At 40.5% G+C, this 22080-nt stretch overlaps 1 protein-coding gene across 1 annotated transcript in view; it reads left to right on the top strand.

Moving 5' to 3' along the window:
• Nucleotides 1–5459: 5459 nt before the first annotated feature.
• Nucleotides 5460–22080, top strand: part of uhrf1bp1 (UHRF1 binding protein 1) — a 28088-nt gene continuing 11467 nt past the window's right edge. The window contains exons 1-12 of the mRNA XM_049580564.1: nt 5460–5685; nt 9765–9927; nt 13930–13968; nt 14227–14318; nt 14435–14624; nt 15013–15153; nt 15283–15453; nt 17463–17643; nt 17856–17942; nt 19970–20140; nt 20523–20668; nt 21816–21957. Coding sequence (XP_049436521.1) covers nt 5642–5685; nt 9765–9927; nt 13930–13968; nt 14227–14318; nt 14435–14624; nt 15013–15153; nt 15283–15453; nt 17463–17643; nt 17856–17942; nt 19970–20140; nt 20523–20668; nt 21816–21957 — 1567 coding nt within the window. The 5' untranslated portion in view covers nt 5460–5641. The remainder of the gene's footprint in view (nt 5686–9764; nt 9928–13929; nt 13969–14226; nt 14319–14434; nt 14625–15012; nt 15154–15282; nt 15454–17462; nt 17644–17855; nt 17943–19969; nt 20141–20522; nt 20669–21815; nt 21958–22080) is intronic.

Genomic DNA, 22080 nt, shown 5'->3' with positions numbered 1-22080 from the left:
GAGTGCGCATGTCACATGATTGTGTTTTGTGTTCCACCTATGAGCCACAGGCCTGCAGGAGAAAAGAAAACACTGAGCAGCACGTACACTACAGTCATGCTAGGTGTATGGATATATATAATAGTAACGATGTGTAATTAATATGTAACATATATTTATAATATAATAATGTGCATTCAATGATTTTTGTTCACATATACTGCACAAGCTGGTCACAAGCTGGAAAAACACTTGCCTCACTGCAAATACTTTACAAACAGTCAAAGCACTGGACAAAAAACAATATGTTATCACATCATTCAAAATATAATATTCAATATTCAGTTTTATTTATAAAACCCAATATCACAAATAACAATTTGCCTCAGAGGGCTTTACAGCATACGACATCCCTCTGTCCTTTCACAGCGGATAAGGAAAAACTCCCCCCCAAAAATCCTTTAACGGGGGAAAAAATGGTAGAAACCTCAGGAAGAGCAACTGAGGAGTGATCCCGCTCCCAGGACGGACAGACGTGCAATAGATGTCGTACAGAACAGATCAACATGATAAAAGTAATCCGTATGACAAAATGATACATAAAGAGAGACAGAGACCGAGAGAGATGCAGGACAGACAGTAATGACAGTAGCTTACAACAACATTAATTTAAGTAATAATATTACAATAATAATTACGGCTATTGTGGTACAATATGTTGTAGGTATATATTAATATATGATAGTATACATATGTGACAATAATCATATGTGTATGACAGTAGAAGTATGACTAATGATAACAGCAGCAGCAGGAGGCATCTGGCAGGACCACGGCAGCAGCACAACCACATGTCACACTATCCAAGCACCGCTGCGATATGAGTTAACCTGAGAGACAGTGGAGCACAAAGGCTCCGGAAGAGAAGCCGAGTTAGTGACATGCAGTGCAGCCGAGTTAGCGAGACGCAGTAACAGGACATGAGTGTTAGCAAAGGAGAGAGAGAAGGAGAGAATGTGCTCGGTGTATTATAGGAGGTCCCCCGGCAGACTAGGCCTAAGTCAGCCTAACTAGGGGCTGGTCCAAGGCAAGCCTGAGCCAGCCCTAACTATAAGCTTTATCGAAAAGGAAAGTCTTAAGTCTAGTCTTAAATGTGGAGACGGTGTCTGCTTCCCGGACCGAAACAGGAAGATGATTCCACAGAGGATGAGCCTGATAGCTGAAGAATAGAATGCCTTTATTGTCATTACACATAGTGCAATGAACTTAAAGTGCCACATCTGATTGGCGCAAATTGACATACCCATATCCACACACACTTACTGAGCAGCATATAAAATCATACAAAAACATATAAAATCACAGATCTACTAAAAACTACTCAATGAATATTTAGAGTGTTTTTGAGTCTGTTTGTCTGGCTTTTAAGGCTTACATAGCGCCTACCAGAGGGCAGCAGTGCAAAGAGTTTATTTCTGGGATGGGAACTGTCCTTGGTGATCCTCTTGGCTCTACTGAGGCACTGAGAGCTGGAGATGTCCTCCAGAGAGGGCAGCCTAAAAAAGTGCAGTCTCTGTTGGGCCTACTTGACCACTCCTGTGGTGTTCACAGCCCAGGTAAGGTCCTGGGATATGGTGATCCCCGGGAACTTAAAAGTGGAGACCTTCTCCTCTTCATCACCATATATGACAAGGGGTGCTGGATCTGCTCTGTGCCTCCAAAAGTCCAACACCACCTCTTTTGTTTTTCCAGTGTTGAGCGTCAGGTTGTTCTTTCTGCACCACTCTGAGAGTCTGTGGACCTCATCCCTGTACGCTGACTCACCACCCTCCGTTATGAGCCCCACGACAGTGGTGTCATCTGCAAATTTGATGATGGTGTTAGAGGAGTGGACAGGAGTGCAATCATGCGTCTAAATGGTGAAGAGGAGTGGGCCCAGCACACAGCCCTGAGGGGCGCCAGTGCTGAGTGATGGTGGAGGAGCACTGGGGGCAGATATTGACGGTTTGTGATCATTTAGTGAGGAAGTCCCTTATCCAGGCACAGGTAGATGAGGGGGAATCCAGGCAGCGCAGCTTGTCCACCAGGAGGTCCAGAATGATAGTGTTAAATGCTGAATTTAAAAAAAAAAAATTAAAATTAAGCTATTTAAAATAATATATCAAGGTTAACATTATTTATTGTTAAAAAAGACAATAAAAGATTGTAGATTATGTGCCAGTGGCCCAAGGCAAAGTTTGTGTTTCTTTAGCAGTATGCTGTATCTAAATAGGAAACTGAGCAGGGATTAGTTCTGCTTGTTCTTTTTGTCTTATGTACTTTTCATAGCCAGATTAACCTGTTTGAGGGCCTGAGGGCAAAATGTTGTCATTGGGACCCTGCTGCTTCCATTACACTTTTACCTACAAAGTTAGTGCGCATATGCAGTTTTTTTTTAAACACAGAAAAAAACAGGCAATAGACGCCTTTCAGTTGCAGTAGATCAGAGTCGTGTACAGAGCTCTGCAGAACCCTTGTTTTTTCTGGTGTCTCACATTCAGTGTCATGAACAGGCCAGAAAGCAGATGAGTAAACAGTAGAAGGCAGTGTGTAGGCTCGTGAAAATGTTATAGTGGTTGCTTCTTTTTTATATCTCGCTTATTCAGCCTCTCTTTCAGACTCATTGCCGACTAATGGGCCTTTTTCACTTTCACTTTTGGCTGTGCCGAGTCAATCCATGCTGCACCAATTTGCATTTCTACTATAAGTTTAGATGCGCTGTGTCATACTGAGCTGCACCAGAGATGGACACTCTAAGGAGTAGGTCCAAAAGCTGGGCTGCTCGCCCTCAAGTGGGTAGCCGTGGTGTCTCACTGACCGCAGCCAACCGCCAACGACCTGCTACTCCCCCTCAAACAAGCCATGTATGTTGCAAGCCTCTACTCACCTCTGCCGTATTTCCATCACTGCTGATTGGCACTGGAGTCGATACATACCGGTGACAACTGCACAGTCATTGGACCCGGAAGTGAATGCCAATTGTACCAAAGCCAGATGTTTGTAGGTGTTAGTGGGTTTTGTTTTTGTCCAGTGGGAAAGATGCTCAAGTTCCCATCAAACATGGTACATACAGCATACTAATGATGGCAGTTTGATCCAAATTTAACACACATCTTAACCAAACTTTAAGGACATTTTAAAAAGAAAATGGGACATTTCACCACCGGTCAAACAATCAAACGATATAAAAAATTCGATGGAAATGTGTCGTTTTTTTCATGCATTGATTTGAGAAAGGTTACAGCCTTGTCATCAGTCCACAAAAATCTGATATTTTTAGATTTAAAGCTGATTATCTTTTGATGGTGCAAATTCTCACTCATTATGAATTTACCAAAAAGCAACAGACACACAGTGAAGCAGGGGCTCTTGGGGCCCTTGGAGGTCTGGGGCCCCAGGACAGTTGCCCACTTTAGTAATCCAGCCTTGTCAATAAATGATGTGTATATGTCTGATTATGATATAATATCAACCAGACATTTAAAGCGTAATATTTGTTTGTTTGATAATGACATTTATTTACTTTCTATGTTCATGTTTTTCACAGGCTGTTTAATGTGATTGTGTTTATTTTATGACATCTAAATTCCTGTGTTTTATTTTGCCCACGTAAACTAGTTGTGATATTTGCTGACATGTGATTTTAATGTTAGTTCATTATATATTCCTATAAAGAGCAACTGATGCATCAATAAAGTTGCCAGTTCATTCAGAAAATCTCCCTTGAGATTATTAGCTGATGTCTTGTTTGACTTTTGCATGTTTACCTGTTATTTTTGTTTGTCTGACCTATATATTTGTTTAACTGGTCCTAGTTTCTTGTATGCTCACTGTGTAAGGTCTGTTTTCCCCCTCTGGTCTCTTGGCAGTGAAACTATATCATTGTCTTTGGATATTGTTATATTTGCACCATAATTAAAGTAACATGCTGCACCGTCTTGTACTCCATCTGCACCACGTGTAGGTCTACGTCTTGTTTGCACTTTGTCTTTTATTAAATTTTGCATTATTGATATTTGATTGTTCTATATGTCAGGCACAGTGCTGGAGGGGGCAACAAAGCATTTCATTACACAATGTAGAGATACAGCATGTTGAGTATGTGACTAATAGAAACTTTAAACATAGACTATAATTAGTTACAGTACACCCACACTACCTGATCAAGTTTAATTAATATCACATAATCACTTTGCAGCAACCATTGCACAGCCAGACTGAGGGAAAGTTTGTCTCAAAACGCTGTGTGTGTAAAATTCAAATCCACAAATTTAAACCCGAAATCCACAAATGCCTTTTTAATTCACAAATAGAAACTGGATTCACTCATACCGTATTTGGGACAGGCCTTTAATCACTTTCACACAAAACTGTTCCTCAGCAAAGATCAGGAAATATAATCAAATTGTTTATTTAAACCAGTATGAATATTATTTGTTTAAAAAAAATTAGGCTTCAGGTAATATATCAATTATGAATCATTCATTTGATCTAGCTCCGACAGACAGCGAATCAGAGAGAGTTACAGCACTGGAGGATTACAGCACATGTCACACCGACACAACCCCTGTTAAAATAATACACACAACTTGGATCAATGTCTATGAAAAACCCTTTGATTCTTTTGATATGAGGACCCTTACAGACTAAAGGAATATGAATAACTTACAGGGTAATAGAGGAATGGACACATAATTTCAGGTAGCCAACAATCAGGTTTCATACATCTCAGTGTAACCACAGAGTATTTAAAACACGTTACTTCCTACCCCCACCCTAAAAAGATGATTTTTAGAGGAAAATAAATTAATAAAAAATAGAAGCAAAAGTAACAGGTTGAATAAGTATTACTGTATTAAATACAGTTTAAGTACACGTTATATTAATGTACAAATTTTGACAACAATTAACAAGAAAAAAAAAACTTGAAGAGATTTGGACTTACCACATTTAGCATATCCCTGGGTAACTCCAACATGTGGGTTAAGTCTGTCCTCTCTACACATGAAGGGACCCAGATGTAGTGAAAGAGTGATTAATTACCTCTGATAGCACATGTGATTTTTTTTTTTTACTGGGGCAAAGTTGTTGATAGTTCAGAAATCCATTTACCCATGGCCTCAAATATATTTTGTGAGTTTACAAATCTTATTTTTATATTTGTTGAAGGTGTGTCATATTTACAGATCACACATTAACACCCGGATTATCAATCTGTTCATACAAATAATATTAACACAAATCAATCTCCAGATCAGCCTGTGATTTTACTTTTAAAGTAATTAAATAGACTATAGTTAAATATTTAGTGGTGGCTGGTGGGATTCTCCGCACCGCCGCTCACCTGTTCTCCCCCCAGCATCCAGCAGGTGACGCCATTTTGTCACAGTTGCCGCCGCCTGAGCTCCACAGTGAGAGTGTGTATGAGCAAGAAGGGGGGTCAGTTGCTGTCCGGAGTTTAGCGAGGTAGCAGCAAGGCTGTGCTGTGCCAGCAGCGGCTACAAAGATGCACTCAGCTCGGGCTGTGTTCAGCACAGAGGTCCATGGCAGCTAGTAGCCTACATGTTTAATTCAGAGGGTGAACGGTTGTCGCGGTACGACACGGACACGGACGCTAGCAGAAATGGCCGGCATTATAAAAAAACAAATTTTGAAACATTTGTCAAGGTAAGTGTTATCTCTGGCTTTGTGCTAGCCAGTTAGCCCGGCTGGCTGATGAGTGTTACCGTTACTGCCTACACTCAACACAGCAGACGGCTGTGCGCTACTATCTGCTATCTACACGTTAAGCTAGCTACATTGATTTACCGTGTGGTTGAGAGGTAGCTTTAACGTTACATGAAGGGACAGACACGAGAATAACGTTAGGAGACAGACACTGACAGGGACAGTGAACGCAGCAAACCAATTCAGCTTGAACGAGACTAACATCGTAAACCAAATTACTTCACCAACTGTATGCACATTGTGTTCTTAATACTGTTATATGCCACAGACTGCCTTTAATATCTGCTGTAGAAAGCTGATATATTTGAGTCAATGGGCCTTTACTGTACCACACTGCTTACTATGTCTTTTCATGTCAATCAATGGTCGAGGGCCCTGAATATATCATCAATGCTGTAGCATCTTTTACTCTATTGAAACTAGGATCTGCACATATGTTCATTGCTGCAGCTCTTGGCACAGCAGGTCCATGTAATTTCATGGTCACTTATATATTGTGTATATTACTGGGTTGTATGTTGTGAGCTTGATTTTTAATTAATGTGTCTTGCCAGGACTTCTTACAGCAGTTTTATCTTTGCTTTTATGTAGCCTGTATGTTGTATTATGTATGGTTTTTATGGGCTGTGCTATGGTGAATGCACATTTTTGTATTTTTTTCTATTTAAACTCTGCATGTAGGACTATGGTACACTGCTGCAGCTCTTTGCACAGCAGGTCCATTTCATTTCATGGTCACTTATATATTGTGTATATTACTGATCTGTTTGCTGTGAATTGTATGTTTTATGAATGCATATTGCCAAGACTTCTTATAGCATTTTGGATTTTTTCACTTTAAAGTAGCCCATATGTTAGCTTATGTTTTTTTAATGGGATGTGCTCTGGTGGATGCACATTTTTATGTATGTGTTTATGGCATGTGTGATGGTGAAACCAAAGAAAAATTCCCACATCCTGGAATGGGCTATAATGAACTTAGACTTGGCTCATTTATAAAACACTTTGGGTATGAAATGTGCTGTAAATAGATTTGCCTTGCCTTGCTATCATGAACAATATAGCTTTCATATTTGTATTAGTAAACCACATCTATCTATCTATCTATCTATCTATCTATCTATCTATCTATCTAGTTTTTCAGTTATTCTTCCTTGACTTTGTCCTTAGTACAACTAAAACAAGGCCATCTTCTCCAGGAGAAAATTTAATTTATTTTCTAGGGAAGGAGAGTTGAGGCGAAAGTATTTTAGACGTTGCATCTGTATTCTTTCTTTCACCCCAGATCAGCAACACTCCTATAGATTTAGTCTGATTACTGCCTATCTTCAGCAACATTTCTTCAACCTGCCCCCTTGTTATACTTAAACAGATATCAAATTCCAGTCACATTTAGCATCCTCTCCAGAGCTGGTTGCCTCCACAGCCTTTTTTCCATACCTGGTCTTACTCTGCATGTGCTGCTGCTGCAGAAGACACAGAGCCTGCTATTTTGCCTACTTTTTGGTAATGCTCTCATAGTTTTAGTCTGATTACTGCCTATCTTCAGCAACATTTCTTCAACCTGCCCCCCTGCTATACATAAAAAATATCAAATTCCAGTCACCTTCAGCATCCTCTCCACAGCTGGTTGCGGCCTTTCTCCATACCTGGGGTCTCATTTATAAACATTGGATATGCACAAAACAAGGCCTGAAAGAGGCGTACGCCACTCTCCACACCAGAGTCATGATCTATTATAACAGACTTGATAGATGAAATTTTGACCTAGCTTACGAACATTTTGGAGATGGGAAATTGGCGACACAGATGGTGAGGTGGAAGCCTTATTGTTGAAATTGTTTGGGGGCACGCCATTTTTGGCTTTTGTCCGCATGTATATTTTTAGTATGGATCCTGCGCATTGTTTTATAATTGAGAACCCTGGTCTTACTTCCTCTGTGTGTGCGACAGGAGACATAGAGCTTGCTATTTTGCCTTCTTGTTTTTAAGATTTTATCGTGTCATAAGGTGTTGAATTTTCCTTCTCTGTGTGTTTGGCACTGCTGACAGTTGTTAAGAAATTGGGTCAGAGAGTAATGTCTTTAAAAAGATCTCTTTTACCACAGCTGTATGGGTTAAAGTTTACCACAAGACTGGACAGTAGGTGTGTGCTCAATCAGAGGCTCTGTATTTGACTGACTCGTATTCTCCTCTCTTCTGTTGTCTCTGTCACTGAATAATTAAAACAATTATTTGCAGCAGATAGGACACAGTGGACACATACTTGGTTGGTAGACATGCAAGCAGCACAACAACGCTGCTGCTGACCTTAGTTTGCTTTTAGGCAGGAAATGGGTTTTATTGTCCAAGCATCTCTTTGGTTATCTCTGAAGTGTGTGACTCAGTGTGGCAGTTTTTTTTATAATGGTTATTTTAAGCTCGGCAAGATGACGACAAGATCATACCTTCAGTCCTTATGTATAAGGTCATAGTCATTATGTTTTGCTGTAAACTTACAATTTTTGCAGCTATTTATCCTGCTGTTAGTGAGCCGTTATTTATACTATTGACATTCTTGTAGTTTCTGTAATTCTGTTGCACAGCATTATTTATATTTTCATACATTCACAACAACTGCTACACTGCTCACAGTGTTTACTGCAAAAAACACATTGGGATTGGGATATTCTGCTCTTTTTATTTGCAATTGTACTTTTCTTTTTCCCCCTGTGTGCATGATGTTCTCGTCTGTGTTGCATTTTGTGTATTCAGTGTAAGCACCTTGGGCATTTTGGTTTGTATACTCTGTATTTGGAAAAGACAAATAGATAAACTTTACCTTAAACTAAGTGTTAAACACACATACAGTGGACTTCTTAAGCCGCTGATGGATTGTTGGATTTAAGCTGTCCAGTTCAGTGGTGACTCTTCTCATGTTAATCATCTTAGAGCGGTCTTGGTATTGTTTAATTCTAAAACCAAACAGTTGTGCTTTTTGGACAAGTTTGCACAATGACTTCTTTCTTGCCCCTGATAAGCTCTGGGATTTCTGCACTCTTTGAACTGATGCTAATTGGAGTAATTAGCCTATATTGGTAGTTTTATAAATAATGGCACCACTATTCAGAAGTCTTTGCTCTAATGTGGGTTAATTAATTATGAATACCAGCAAGTCAACTTGCCAGGGAATTAAAATTCACAACTCTGTACAATCAAGCCATAGCTGTTTGGTATTTTCGGACATGTGAACTAGCTCAACACGTCAAACATGACTCATTAGAGGCTAGTGAGGACTGTGGGAGTTCATATGAAATGTTCATTTAAAAAAAGACAATGGCCCAGGTTTTGTTCACAATAGAAGAAGTGTTGAGCCGTTATGTTGTTGCTCAATGTCAAAGGGAAGCTTGAGCTGGCTTATCAGGCTTATCAGGTACAGCTTGGTGTTAGGCCTGGCCAAACAATGTCAAATGTTATGACAAATTGGACCGTGTTCACATGTTGTCTCATTAGTTTAATTAATATCGTCAACCGACTGTGAGCCATGCTCTTTAGCTGCCTGGCTTGACATTTAGTCTGCATCTTTCTCATCAGTGTCTCTCGGCTGATGCCTGAAATGTCACAGGGATTTGTCAGAACAGTGTTCAGTCATGTGCTGGATGTGAAATTAAAATACTTAACAAACTGATTTGCTTCGATTGCTGCTATATATTCACCCCGTGTGGGTTTGCAGCCTATTCCTGGCTGTCGGAGCTCACTACATCAGCACCCTCACAGAGGTTAACCTAGATGGGGTTCACAGCTATGTGGCTCCAGTAAGGAGGCTGCTACACTTTCTCAGGATGACTCACTCAGTCACACTACTTCGAAAACGTCTCGGCCTGGCTGCATAATTCAATTCTGTGTATTATTTCTGTCTCTGTGACCGTCAGTGACGTAGATTGATAATGTCAGGTGTTTCCCTTAGTTAAAGTTTTATGAATCTCCTCCAGATTTAGGCTGCAAGTATTCACTCTTTTCACCTGGTCTCCTCTCCTTAGGTTCACCAAGAATCTGTCCCCGGACAAGATCAATCTGAGCACACTGAAGGGGGAGGGGCAGCTGTCCAACCTCGAGCTCGATGAGGAGGTTCTGCAGAACATGCTCGACCTGCCGACATGGCTGGCTGTCACCCGGGTCTACTGCAACAAAGCCGCCATCAGGGTATGTTTCTGACTAGTCAGACCTGATTGTGCAGCAGACCTGATTGTGTAGCAGGTCTGACAGGTGAGGCTGTTTCCCCGTTAAGGCTGTTGCAGAGAAAACTGCATAATGCATGTCATCTTGGGGTAATTGACTCATACTTCATCGTCAGACTAAACAAAGGTTTTCTGTTTATTAATGCCAAAGAGCGTTTTGAAATTCAGAGCGTGTAGAGTCAAAGAGGAAATGAGTAGTGGCAGTGCCACAGAAATAAGCACCACTGCTGAGAACGTTATGATCCCTCAGACCAGCACTGGTTATTGGTAACAGAGAGGCGAGCCATGATTCAGAGGGACATTAAAGGCCAGAGGCTACAGTGATCCTGAGATAAACTGGCTGGTGTGCATAGAACTGTCATTATGGTTCGTATTTTCTCCCAAACAATCCCTACAGTGCTACATGTTTAAGACAGTTTGTTTAAAAATACAATCCTGTAATTATGGTCATATTGTTGTCATTAAAATGTACATTAATTTTATCCAAATGAACCTCGATTTCTTCTTAAGTTTCCTTCATAGGTAGCTTTAAAGGGAGGCAAACGTAAGATAGTATTAGAGATATTATATTTTGTAGGTAAATGTGAGAGCAACTCTAGTTGTAAACTATTAAATCAATTGCCAACTAATTTGATAATTGATTAATTGGTTAGATTGACTTTTTATTTTATTTATTGTTTTTTGTGGCTTTTTAGCTTTATTGGATAGGATAGTGTAGGTGTTAGAGGGGAAAGAGAGAGGGGGTGACATGCAGCAAAGGGGCCACAGGCTGGAATCGAACCAGGGCTGCTGCTTCAAAGATATTGCCTTCATGTATGGGACACCTGCTTTACATACTAAGCCACCGGGTGCCTGGTTTGAGCAATTTCTAAAGACAAAAAATGACACAAAAATTTCTCTGATTTTTAGCTTCCTAAAATTGAATATTTTCTGCTTTGTTTACTCCTCTGTGACAGTAAATTGAATATCTTTGAATTGTGGACAAAACAAAACACTTGAAGAAATTATCTTTGGCTATGGGAAACACTGAGTGACATATTTCACCATTTTTCGACATGTTATTATCATTCAATTATTTTTATTGTTTTTTTTTAAAACAACCAAGACATTGAAACAACCATTGAACATAAACTCACAACACCCAAACCCACCCCATCCCTCCCCGAGGCTGGCCTGCACAGACAGAATAATCAACAAATTGTGTTTTCATCTGTACTGCGTGATGCTTCACCAGTAATATCTCGATCTTCCCCACGCTGTTCAGTCTGAGTTATTTAGTAAGACATGTAGCGTTCTTTTTTAAACTTTATCATAAATGAGGTTCATGTTGTACTCAGTCAGTGAGTGCTGACTCTGAGTAAAAACTTCTCCTTTGCAGCTGTTTACTGGAATTCACTTGTTCTGTTGTTTGATTTCCTATTTTTAGAAACACTCCAGGGCTAACAGCCCTCAGAAAGCTCCAGTATGAGGGCAGAAATATCCTGAACTGACATTAGTCTCTACTAATTCCCTTTTGTTTTTAGGCTGTCAGAGGTCGTCGATGTTTATCAGTTAATTTCTTTTATAAAATAAAATTATGTTTTGAGGAGTTTCAATCCCTTATTTGGGGGCTTTCCTCAGTGCTGAAACTAAACCATTTAAAGTAGACTGTGATCTACTTGTTGATTAGTTTGTAGCCATGCATGCAGTCTGCCTCTAATTTTTTAGACGAATTGCCAGGGAATTTATCTAAACATTGATGGTCCCCAGAGGATGAATCCTACTGGCTTTGGTGATCCCCTGACTTTTCGTCTTGGCTTAACATAGGTTAACATTTGACTTTGTCTAATACTTTGATTTATGACCAAAGATTTTAAAGCCTAATGACATTCCCATCAGCCTCAGGTGTGCTCTGTGTTACTGTTAATATGCTTAACTAAGTTGGTAAACATGATAAACGTACCAGCTAAACATCAGCATGTCAGCATTGTCATTGTGAGCAGGTTAGCATTTAGCTCAAAGCACCTCTCTGCATAAGTACAGCTTAACAGAGCAGCTGGCATGGCTGTGGACTCTCACTCTCTGTTAATCTTGACCTACATTTGAAACTCAGAAATCTCAGGAAGTGCTTTAAAATGCCCTTGATCTTTTATTAAAGATAAAAGTTTTAGTGTCTAAAATCTAGGATGACTTTTTCAGCTCCCACGGGTCAGTGCTAGTGTTCTATGTTACCGTTATCTAAAGACATCTACAGGCACAACACCAGTTGTCACTGCGATGCAGATAATACAAACAATACATTTGCATGATACACATGTATTACTGGCTATGCAATATATTATTTACTATGCAAATCTTCACCTTGAAAGCTCTAAACTGTTTGAAGCAAAATGCAGATAAAATTGGAAACCTGTCATAGACCTTGCAAATATAAATGCAGTAATAACTAGCTGCTGAGGTGTTTTCTATAACAGTATTCTCTTCTTAGATAAGTGTGTTAACACAGTGATGCAGCCATCTTCAAAGCATTCCTATCCTCCAAAAACTCAGAAACGGTCCATGCACTCCAGCCATCCACATATGAAAACTCATGTCTGTTGGCTGGCTTGTTATCTTACGTATTGTTTATACATTATTGATATTGACTTTTAGTATTTTTTGTAATCACTGTAAACACTTCTAAATGTCAGCAGTTAGGGATATGAAAGATTAGTTGACTAAAAGTTGCTACCCTTGCCAGTTGGTGAAACGTATTACTGGAATTATTACTACTTTATAGTCATGGGGGCGGCAGTAGCTCAGTCCATAGGGACTTGGGTTGGGAACCGGAGGGTCGCCTGTTCAAGTCCCCGTCCGGACCAAAATATGGAGCGTGGACTGGTGGCTGGAGAGGTGCCAGTTCACCTCTTGGGCAGTGCCGAGGTGCCCTTGAGCAAGGCACTGAACCCCCCAACCGCTCGGGGGGGCCTCACCAAGGGCAGCCCACCTAACTCTGACATCTCTCCAATTTCTGCATGTATAGGTCCTGTTTGTGCATGTGTGTTTTTTGGACCTGTGTGTAATTGACAAGCAAGAGTGAAAACATTGAATTTCTCCTCAGGGGGATTAATAAAGGAAATAAACTTAAACTTAAACTTAAAACGTAATGCAGGTTAATTGGTGACTCTAAATTGTTCATAGGTGTGAATGTGAGTGTGAATGGTTGTCTGTCTCTATGTGTCAGCCCTGTGATAGTGTGGTGACCTGTCCAGGGTGTACCCTGCCTCTCACCCAATGTCAGCTGGGATAGACTCCAGCACCCCCACCCCTAACAGGATAAGTGGTTATGGAAAATTGATAAATGAAATGAATGAATGATTACGTTCACCTGACGAGAATGCTGATGTAATAACAAGGCACCTTGTCAAAGATTTATTTTCCTAAAGAATATTGTTTTTAATAAATGTTATTTGTCGACTTTTATTAGTGACTTGTCACGTATGCACATTTTTGTCACAGTGCAAAGTGCCACACACTTCAGTGGCATCTTAAATACGATTTGGTTATTGAAAAGTGTGATTTACGATTTCAAATGGCTCTTATGATATATGTAGAGTAAATTGTGGTCGATTTTCTAAATGTTTTCTTGTGTTTAGACTAGTGTCATGGAAATTAGTCATTAGTAAAATCCCTATCAACAATAAGTGTCATTTTTATGTGCTCTATTATCTGTCTTCACCCCCCCCCCCCTTGCCTAATCAGGAATTCATATTTTAGTTCTCATTTCCTCTTATTTAAGCTCATCTTGTACATGGTAATAATAACTTGGCCGACAGCTGGTTTATATTTGATTTGTTGAGCAGAAACAGCAGTGTGACTCCAAACGCTGGCAGTTGCAGGATCGTGATGGTCACTGTGCCCTTGTGCCCAGTGAATGATAAACAGTGCAGAATGCTGTGGCAAGTGTTTGTGGCTGACTCTGTGGACCTTGCTGTCCTGTCTTTTTTAGATACAATGGACAAAGTTGAAAACAAGCCCCATCTGTCTGGTAAGAATGATGCTATTTCTGTCCTCCATAGTTCTTGTAAATTTCTGCAACACTAGGCTTCTCCTCCTCCTGATGTTTTAATCCCAAAATAACTTAACTTTGGCATGACTCTAGCAGTGCCCTACATAGTATTTTACTGTTTTATCACACTGCGCCATAAGTTGTGCTTTCTGTGATGTTATCGTATGTAAACGTTGGGTTATTTTCTTTGTATTCTTGCTCAATTGTATGCTGAATACAGTTACCTCTTTTGTGCAGTTCTTGGATAAGGTGGAGGTAGAAATGCGGACATGTGAGGAGCCACGTCCACCTAATGGCCCCTCTCCTATAGCGATCACAGCAGGCCAGAGGTAAGCCTGAAGGAGTCTTGTTCGAAGCCAACATATCTGATGTATACTCTTCTACCTTCCATGCCATGCATATGGTGAACACTGCCTTTGCTCACATTTGTATTGTGTATTCACAGCGAGTACGGCTTTGCAGAGAAAGTGGTGGAGGGCATGTCTGTCAGGATCAACTCCATCACCATCAAGGTGCATTCTCGTGCCTTCCACGCCTCCTTCGAGCTCTGGCAGCTACAAGGCAACAGCCTCAACCCCAAATGGCAGCGCAGTGACCTCCGCTACACCCGCGTCACCGACCCAAAGAGAGGAGAGGTACACTTTTGTCCCCGTCCTCACCCAGCTTTAACACTGCTCTGTCTGGAAGCTGTATACAAGCCCAACTGAATGTAATGTCTGACCACAGGAACAGTGTGTGCTCATTAGGGCCGCAGTAAATCATTTAATCAAGCCAATTGTTTTGGTTTTTATTGGCCGCAGGGACGATATTGAGATAAACAACGTCTCAGAATGAGGTCTTGTAATCCACTTAAAAGGAAATGTATCTGTTGTCTTTTCCTTCACTGTGTGTCTCAATATAAAAACATTGGCCTTGCCACACTGACACCGTCCAATAAGGATTCCATGTTAGAGTGGTGTTTTTTGTCCCAATGTTTTTGTGTTTGATTAAATCTGGATGACTTGCGTTTGTTGTTTCAATCAGGTGTTGACATTCAAAGAAATAAACTGGCAGAGTCTACGAATAGAGGCGGATGCCATAGAGAGTGACGACCAGGACCTCGGTAGCACCCCGTTACGTCTCATCACCAACCAGGGTCGCATTCGCATCGCTCTAAAACGCAGAGTAAGACCATGTTTCTACCATTCATTTCCTGTTCTGTCGTGGAACTGGTTAAAAGTCACAAACATGACCTCATCTAAATTGCAAACTACGTGTCACAAGTCAAGTTTGATTCTTCATTGTTCTGTCCAGATAAAGGACTGTAATGTGCTGGCATCCAAGCTGCTTTTCATTCTGGACGACCTGCTGTGGGTGCTGACTGACTCTCAGCTCAAAGCCATCATCCATTACGCCAAATCTCTCAGCGAGGCCATGGAGAAGTCTGCCCAGCAGAGGAAGAGCAGGGCTGCTGAATCCCTACAGGTGCTGCCTCCCTACATCCTTATACATGTTTTGGAGAAAATCAGTGTGAAGAGCTCAACTCAAATTTATTTATGAAGCACATGTAAAAACAAGTCATGATGACCAAAGTGCTGTACAAAAGGAATAAAATGCCCAAAATGCATACATGAGAGGCAACATAACTGTCAGATACACAGCTCACACATTCAGAGACACAACACACACAAGCATGCTTGAGGGAAAACCACATTAAGGGGACTCAGACGCTAATGAATAAAAGTAGGTTTTGAGCCTGGACCTACACGAGTCAGTGGTGGGTGCAGATCTGATTGGGAGGGGGACGCTGTTCCACAGTTTCCACGATCACCCCTGAAGAAGTATAATATTATATGTTGAAGTGTTTTAATCACAGACGTCATATGTTTAAAGGAAATTTTAAGGCATTGTTAACCTTAAAACTAATTTATCTGAGGTCATGTCTCACAAGAAGTGTTGTTTTGCATCATTATTAATTGATCTGATATTTTAAAAAATTAAAGTACAAGATATGTTTTTGACAAAATACATTTTGTCCTTGTTCAGACTGTTAGCTCAAATCTGTTTTTTGGCATATTCAGCTTGAAGCCAGATTGATTTTAGAAAGTTAGCACAGCAAAAAATACTCATGAAACATGATTTTTACAAATTAGATCCAAACCACATTTGGTGGTGGTTTGAAATGTGATTTCTACAAATGTGTCTCATTCCGGACACTCTGAACGCTCAAATCAGAATTCAAAATGTCTTTGCATCACTCACAACGCAACATGTGACGATAACATCAAATCCGCAGTGACGGAAGTGCTGAGCAGAATCCATGCTACTGCCAGCAGAGCACTATGGAGGACAACACTGAGAACAACATTTCACAGACAGACGCAGGAATTAATTGAAATAAATGGCCGCCACATAACAGCTTGATTTTTTTTTTTTTTTTTAGAGTGTAAAATGATGGATAACAGCTTGATTTTTTTTTTTTTTTTTTTTAGAGTGTAAAATGATGGACCTCCATTTCTCATGCTACTGCGTCACCTGTGTAGTTATGTAGTTTCTGACGCCTGGGTTGTTGCCACAGCAACCCAAGGTCGGAGATATGTGGCCAGACAAATCTGATCTGATCACTTGCAAATAACAGTCTGTCTTAAAAATCTGATTTGAGAAACAAATCTAATTTGCCCGTCATCTGAAAAATGCACTTTGACCAGTCCACCTCGGAGACTTTAGCTGTTTCTGTCAGAGTCCAGGTTCAGTCTGATTAATTTTTCTTGACTTTAATGCATTCATTTTTGTCTTTTGTTAAGCGTCCTTTTGAACTGTCCTTACATACATGCATGGTGTATTTCTTCAGCTCAAACTCAGCTATTAGTTACATTTATCATTTTAGCAATTTAACAAAGTATACAGCAGCCAGAACCCCCAAATACAAGAAAAAATATACAAAAAAATGTACAATCTGTTGTGATAATCACTCAAAATTATTATTTTAAGAACAGTTTGAGGTTTTAGATATGTTGTGTCACTATTTACACACAAAAATGTAGGAACTAAAACTATAATACAGACTATTTACATGTAAAGTTATTTTATTTCATCTTGGTTTTGTGCCTTTTTTGTTTAAAGTCTATATATGATATTGTAGATCACTGAAAATATGAATTATTGAAATGTTTTTCAAGAACAAATTTATGGTCTATAGATATAAATATGATACAGGCACTTACAGCTGTTTTTTCTCACATTGTCTCCACATGGATAGATAAATAAAGTTATGTTAATATAAATAAAACACACTGAGTGTATTCACAGGTTAATAGACAGACTCTGTACATTCATTCAGTATCTTCTCATGACAACACAAAGACTCAAGAGCTTTTAACTCAACATCAATTGGGACAAGACTATTTCTGGATGTGTTTTTCTGTATATTAAAAATAAAGTTTGTTTCCCTGTGATATTTATGTAGCTTTTTTATTTGTGTGTGTGTGTTTCAGACTGCTCCTCCATCACCTGGCCTCCACAGCCTCTGGAATGAGCCCCCTCCCGCTCCTACCGGCACCCCCAGCAACATGAGTCAATACTTTGATCTCTATGATGTCAAAGAGTCTTCGTACCACACCTTCATATCCCGCTTGGATTTACACGTATGCAACGACAGTTCTTCAATGGATGAAGGTGACGGTTAGAATTAATTCACCATGTGCCAGAAATGATCACATGTACCGTAGTCTTTATATCTTGGAACTCGAGTGTATTTCTGCTATTTTACAGCATAAAGCCACGACTGTTTGCTCAGAGTAATCCTTAAACTACAGTAATTTGCTGAGCATTTACAGGATAATTACTGTCAGGCTGGATTGTAACAGATTTCATGTGATACCGCACAGATGACCCTCCACCACCGGGCTTACAAGGTGCCATGCAGCTGACATTCAGGAAGCTGGGTTTCGACTACTACCCTGTCCACAGACCTGGTGAGCGTGACGACCGGTCCTTTCTGTGACTCTAATTTTACCTCAGTTCAGCCAGAGGCTCTGTCTGGCCCCCACTTCCAGCACAGCATTTATTCAGGACTAGCTGCTAGGAGGATTACAACTCAAGCAGACTAATGGCCTGGGAGTGTGTGCCCACTGCCATTATTCTTTGTGGAATTCCTGGAGTGTAGAATGCATAGCAGCAGAGTCGCCTCCGGGGCCGATTACGGTCAATTAAACAAAGCTTGAAAATAACCTTTTATTTTGCTATTCTGTTTGATTAAGAATCACGGCCTTTGAAGTGAATATTTACACAAGGAAGATGCATATATCAACACAATACTTTACATATGGCGTATAAATATAACTGCACATTCAGCTCGGACGTATGGTTATATTAACATATATGTAAGGAATTTGACTCCAGACACACTCAGATGGCAGCAGAAATGCTCTCAGAAGAAATGTCTGGTGTGCTCAGTGGTGCATTAAGCATAATGTATGGACATACATGTGTGGACGTGCACTTAGAGACAAACCCACACAGACCTCATACTTAAATAACACAGTCATTGTTAATTGTTTGTGGTCTTGTTGTGGTCTCCTCTCAGATTTACTTATTTAACTGTATATGATGTGTTTTATTATTGTAATGAATTACTCCACACTCACTGTTTTAACTCTAAAAGCCTAACCAGAGACAGGGGTTGCAAATTAGCCACAGCTAGAAACCTGCATGCACTGCAACTACTTTGTATTTTACATATGAAGAATGTCTAATGCATTTGTCCTCATCTGATAAACAAGTAAATAAGTAAAACAATGAACAGGACAAGTTTACAGTCAAAGCTTAACAAATTTAAGCAAACTTTAAAGGGACAGATCACCCTGAAATCAAAAGTCTTCCTCTCACCTGTAGTGCTGTTGATCAGTATTGATTGATTTAGTGTGAGTGTTGGAGATATCGGCCCTAGAGATGTCTGCCCTGTCTCAAATGTAGAGGCCCTAATACATCGACCTGACATCTGGCTGTTGGTCAATGTCAGGCCATTGATGAGAGTCTGTTGCCCTAGTTTTTGCGGTGTGTCACTTTGATTTAGACATTAAGTTCTTAAGCAGAAACAGTTTGTAATTGTTTGTGTTTATGTTCGCTGACACTCAGTAAATATCATTTGTTCTTTCAACATTGGTTCACGTTGTTGGCTACCTAGTGTCTTTAATCCATCCTGTTGCTCTTCCAGTTTCTTTATTTAAATGATGAATACAGACTACCACCGCCTGCTGGTTTTAGAGTTATATCCTCTCAAGCAGGCACAGAGCATATGTGCTAGTTATCTGTTGGCTGTAGTCTTTGCGGTGTGTTCAAGTGCAGCTTTTGGTTGTGAAACAGCCAAAATGAGGCAACTGTTGACCTTGTCCCACACCAAAATGACCTTGATGTCATTTTGGTGTGTCAGAACAAGATGGCAGTGTGAGATGTAACATTGATGGCGTCCTCCTCGGCTGAGCTGTAACATCAGCTAGCTCAGTGGTGCTAGGTGAGCTAGCAGATGCACACTTCTTTCTGCACGGTGATACAGTTGGCAGGTGTAGTTCGGTAGAAAGAAAATAGTTCCGACATGAAACTGCTCACAACAAGGTCTGTGGATTATCGTGAGTAAGCGGGTCATGATTTATGGAAAGAGACATTGCTGTTGAGTTTTTCAAATGTATTTTTTGGCACTTTGAGCACCACAAGCTGAGTGCCATCTAGTTCTATTATATTGGGGAGAAGGCAGACATCTCTATGGCTGATATCTCCAACACTCTGCAACTCACACCAAAAAAATGTAGATAGATAGATAGCACAGCAGGTAAGAGGAAAAATATGTATTTTTAATTTTGGGGGGGACTGTCTTAACATACAGCTGTTACATATAGACTTGAGTTGAACAACAAATTGTGTATCAGTGTTTCTTGGGACGAAATTAGGTTTAAGTCTAGAATGCTTGCTGAGTCATAACTGCCTTGTTGCTGCTCTTACACAGCTGATGGGTGTCGACACTGGGAACGCCACAGCGGAGCCATGGAGGCTCAGGCCCAGTGGGCTTGGAAACTGCTGCAGGAGTACCAGAGGAGACCAGAGACTTCTGGGTTCCCTGGGCCACAGACTGAGGCGGCCCAGCCAACCAAGGACTCCTCTCCAAAGACAGCACGAGGTATGAGCGCAGAAATGATCCAGAGGTTAGTCTTGACATAGGAGATATGTTTCTTTTATGGCAGCTGAACACAGATAAAATGACACAGTTCTTGTCAAAACAGCAGGAAACAGCCAAAAACTGTGTGATGAAATAAAACATGAGTATTTGTCCGCCTTTATTGCACAACAAAATACCACACAGTAGCAACAAGGAAGCTGCGACACCAATACATGGCTCAGTTACCACAACATTTATGATAAGAGAGACACAAACCCTTATCTATAAAAATATTTCTCAACCTGAGTGTCATGTCATCTAAGCAGGAATCAGACTTGCTTTTCTGTGTGTGAGTCATTTCTGCTTGTCACACAGTGTTTTCTCTCCCATGCACGTACTTTAGACGGACAGTCCAGTCCCAAGTCGAGCCCCGCTGACACAGAGCAGCCGCCCCGCAGGAACTCTGTCCCAGCTCCTTCAAGGTCGTCTCTGAAGAGGCTGCGATCCAGCTGTGTGGTGGTCAGGATGGATGATGTGGACATTCACCAGGCAAGCTTTAATGATCAACTGATTTGATTTACCTGCTCTAGCAGAAGCTTTACTCCAATAAATGGACTTGTGTTCCTCAGTGGGAGCTGTCGGGCGGTACCTATGGCGGGACTGCAAGTCGCTTTGCATTTAGAGAATTTTAGCAGTGACAAAGCAGTCACTGATGGTTTGGATGTTTAGAAAACTGGAGTTTATGATCAGAAATCTTAAGTGGAACCAATAAACCTCCTTCCACATGACATGTTTATATGCAGTGGATCATACAACGCAGACAATATCAACAACCCCTTTATCATCTTGAAAAGAAATGACACATAAGCATCCCTAGCAACATTTCTTAAACGCACTTGGACACACATGATTATTTTATGATAAAAACATGTATATTGTTGGCTCTACTCCAGAACCACAGCTCCATGGCTAGCTGGCTGACACAAGCGTCATGCGCTGCAGTGTGCTCCTCACTTGCAGTTAGCTCAAACCGCAAAAAGGCGTGTTAGTTTAGCAGCACTGCAGGCATCTGCCCGACAGGCATTACGGAGGGAACAACAGTCTGTTTCAGACCGACTATCTGATATGTTTGATCAGATTTCCGATCTGTTTTTTTGACGTGATAATGTGTAAATGCATCAAAATGCCCCTCTGGGAAGCTCTAACAGTGGGAGATTTATTATTTCTTTGCTAACAACTACAGCTTTGTAATAATTCCTGAAGTTTTATGCAAAATAATACCCTAAGTGTCAGAAAAATACCTATTCACTTCACTCAGCTGCTCCAGCTCCATTCATCTGTGACTGAGAAACCCCCCCGCCACTTCAGATGACACTCTCAGGCTGGTTCTGCAATTTCACTTTGGACATTTCACACTTTCCATCATGAAAGAAAGCAACATTTCCAGGGACTTTTTCAAATAAAGACACTTGTAGTTCCCCATTTGCTAGAACAAGAGACACCCAAGGGAAAATCTGTTCATGTCGGGTCTCCACCTTCAGTCTGTGACAGGAAGTCAGTGATGTTCAGACTCAGGGGGTTTAGTTCTCTTATGTGTAAGTTACTGTGTTCTGAATTAGGCAGATAAATGCAAAATAAAATTCAGTATTTTGTGATATTTCCACCACTGTTCTAACCTCCGCACCTCAACATACAGGTGTCTACAAGAGGACGTCAAAACAAGAAGACGCGGTCTTTAATATCCTGCAACCGTAAAGCTCTGAATTTGCCAGACAACGTACCGGCAGTTCATCTTGAATTCACTGAGTACTACTTTCCTGACAACCCCACTTTCACAGGTATCATGAAAAACATTTTAGTTTTTGTCTCTCTGAAGTTTAGATTTTATTTGAGCGATGTATGTCTGCTTTACTTGGTCACGTACTAAATGACATAGTTACAAATTATGACTTGTAAATATC

Source organism: Epinephelus fuscoguttatus, linkage group LG7 (genome assembly GCF_011397635.1).
Source record: "Epinephelus fuscoguttatus linkage group LG7, E.fuscoguttatus.final_Chr_v1".
Lineage (NCBI taxonomy): Eukaryota > Metazoa > Chordata > Actinopteri > Perciformes > Serranidae > Epinephelus > Epinephelus fuscoguttatus.
Note: the sequence above shows the minus strand (reverse complement) of the source record. Positions and strands in the feature narration are given on the sequence as shown.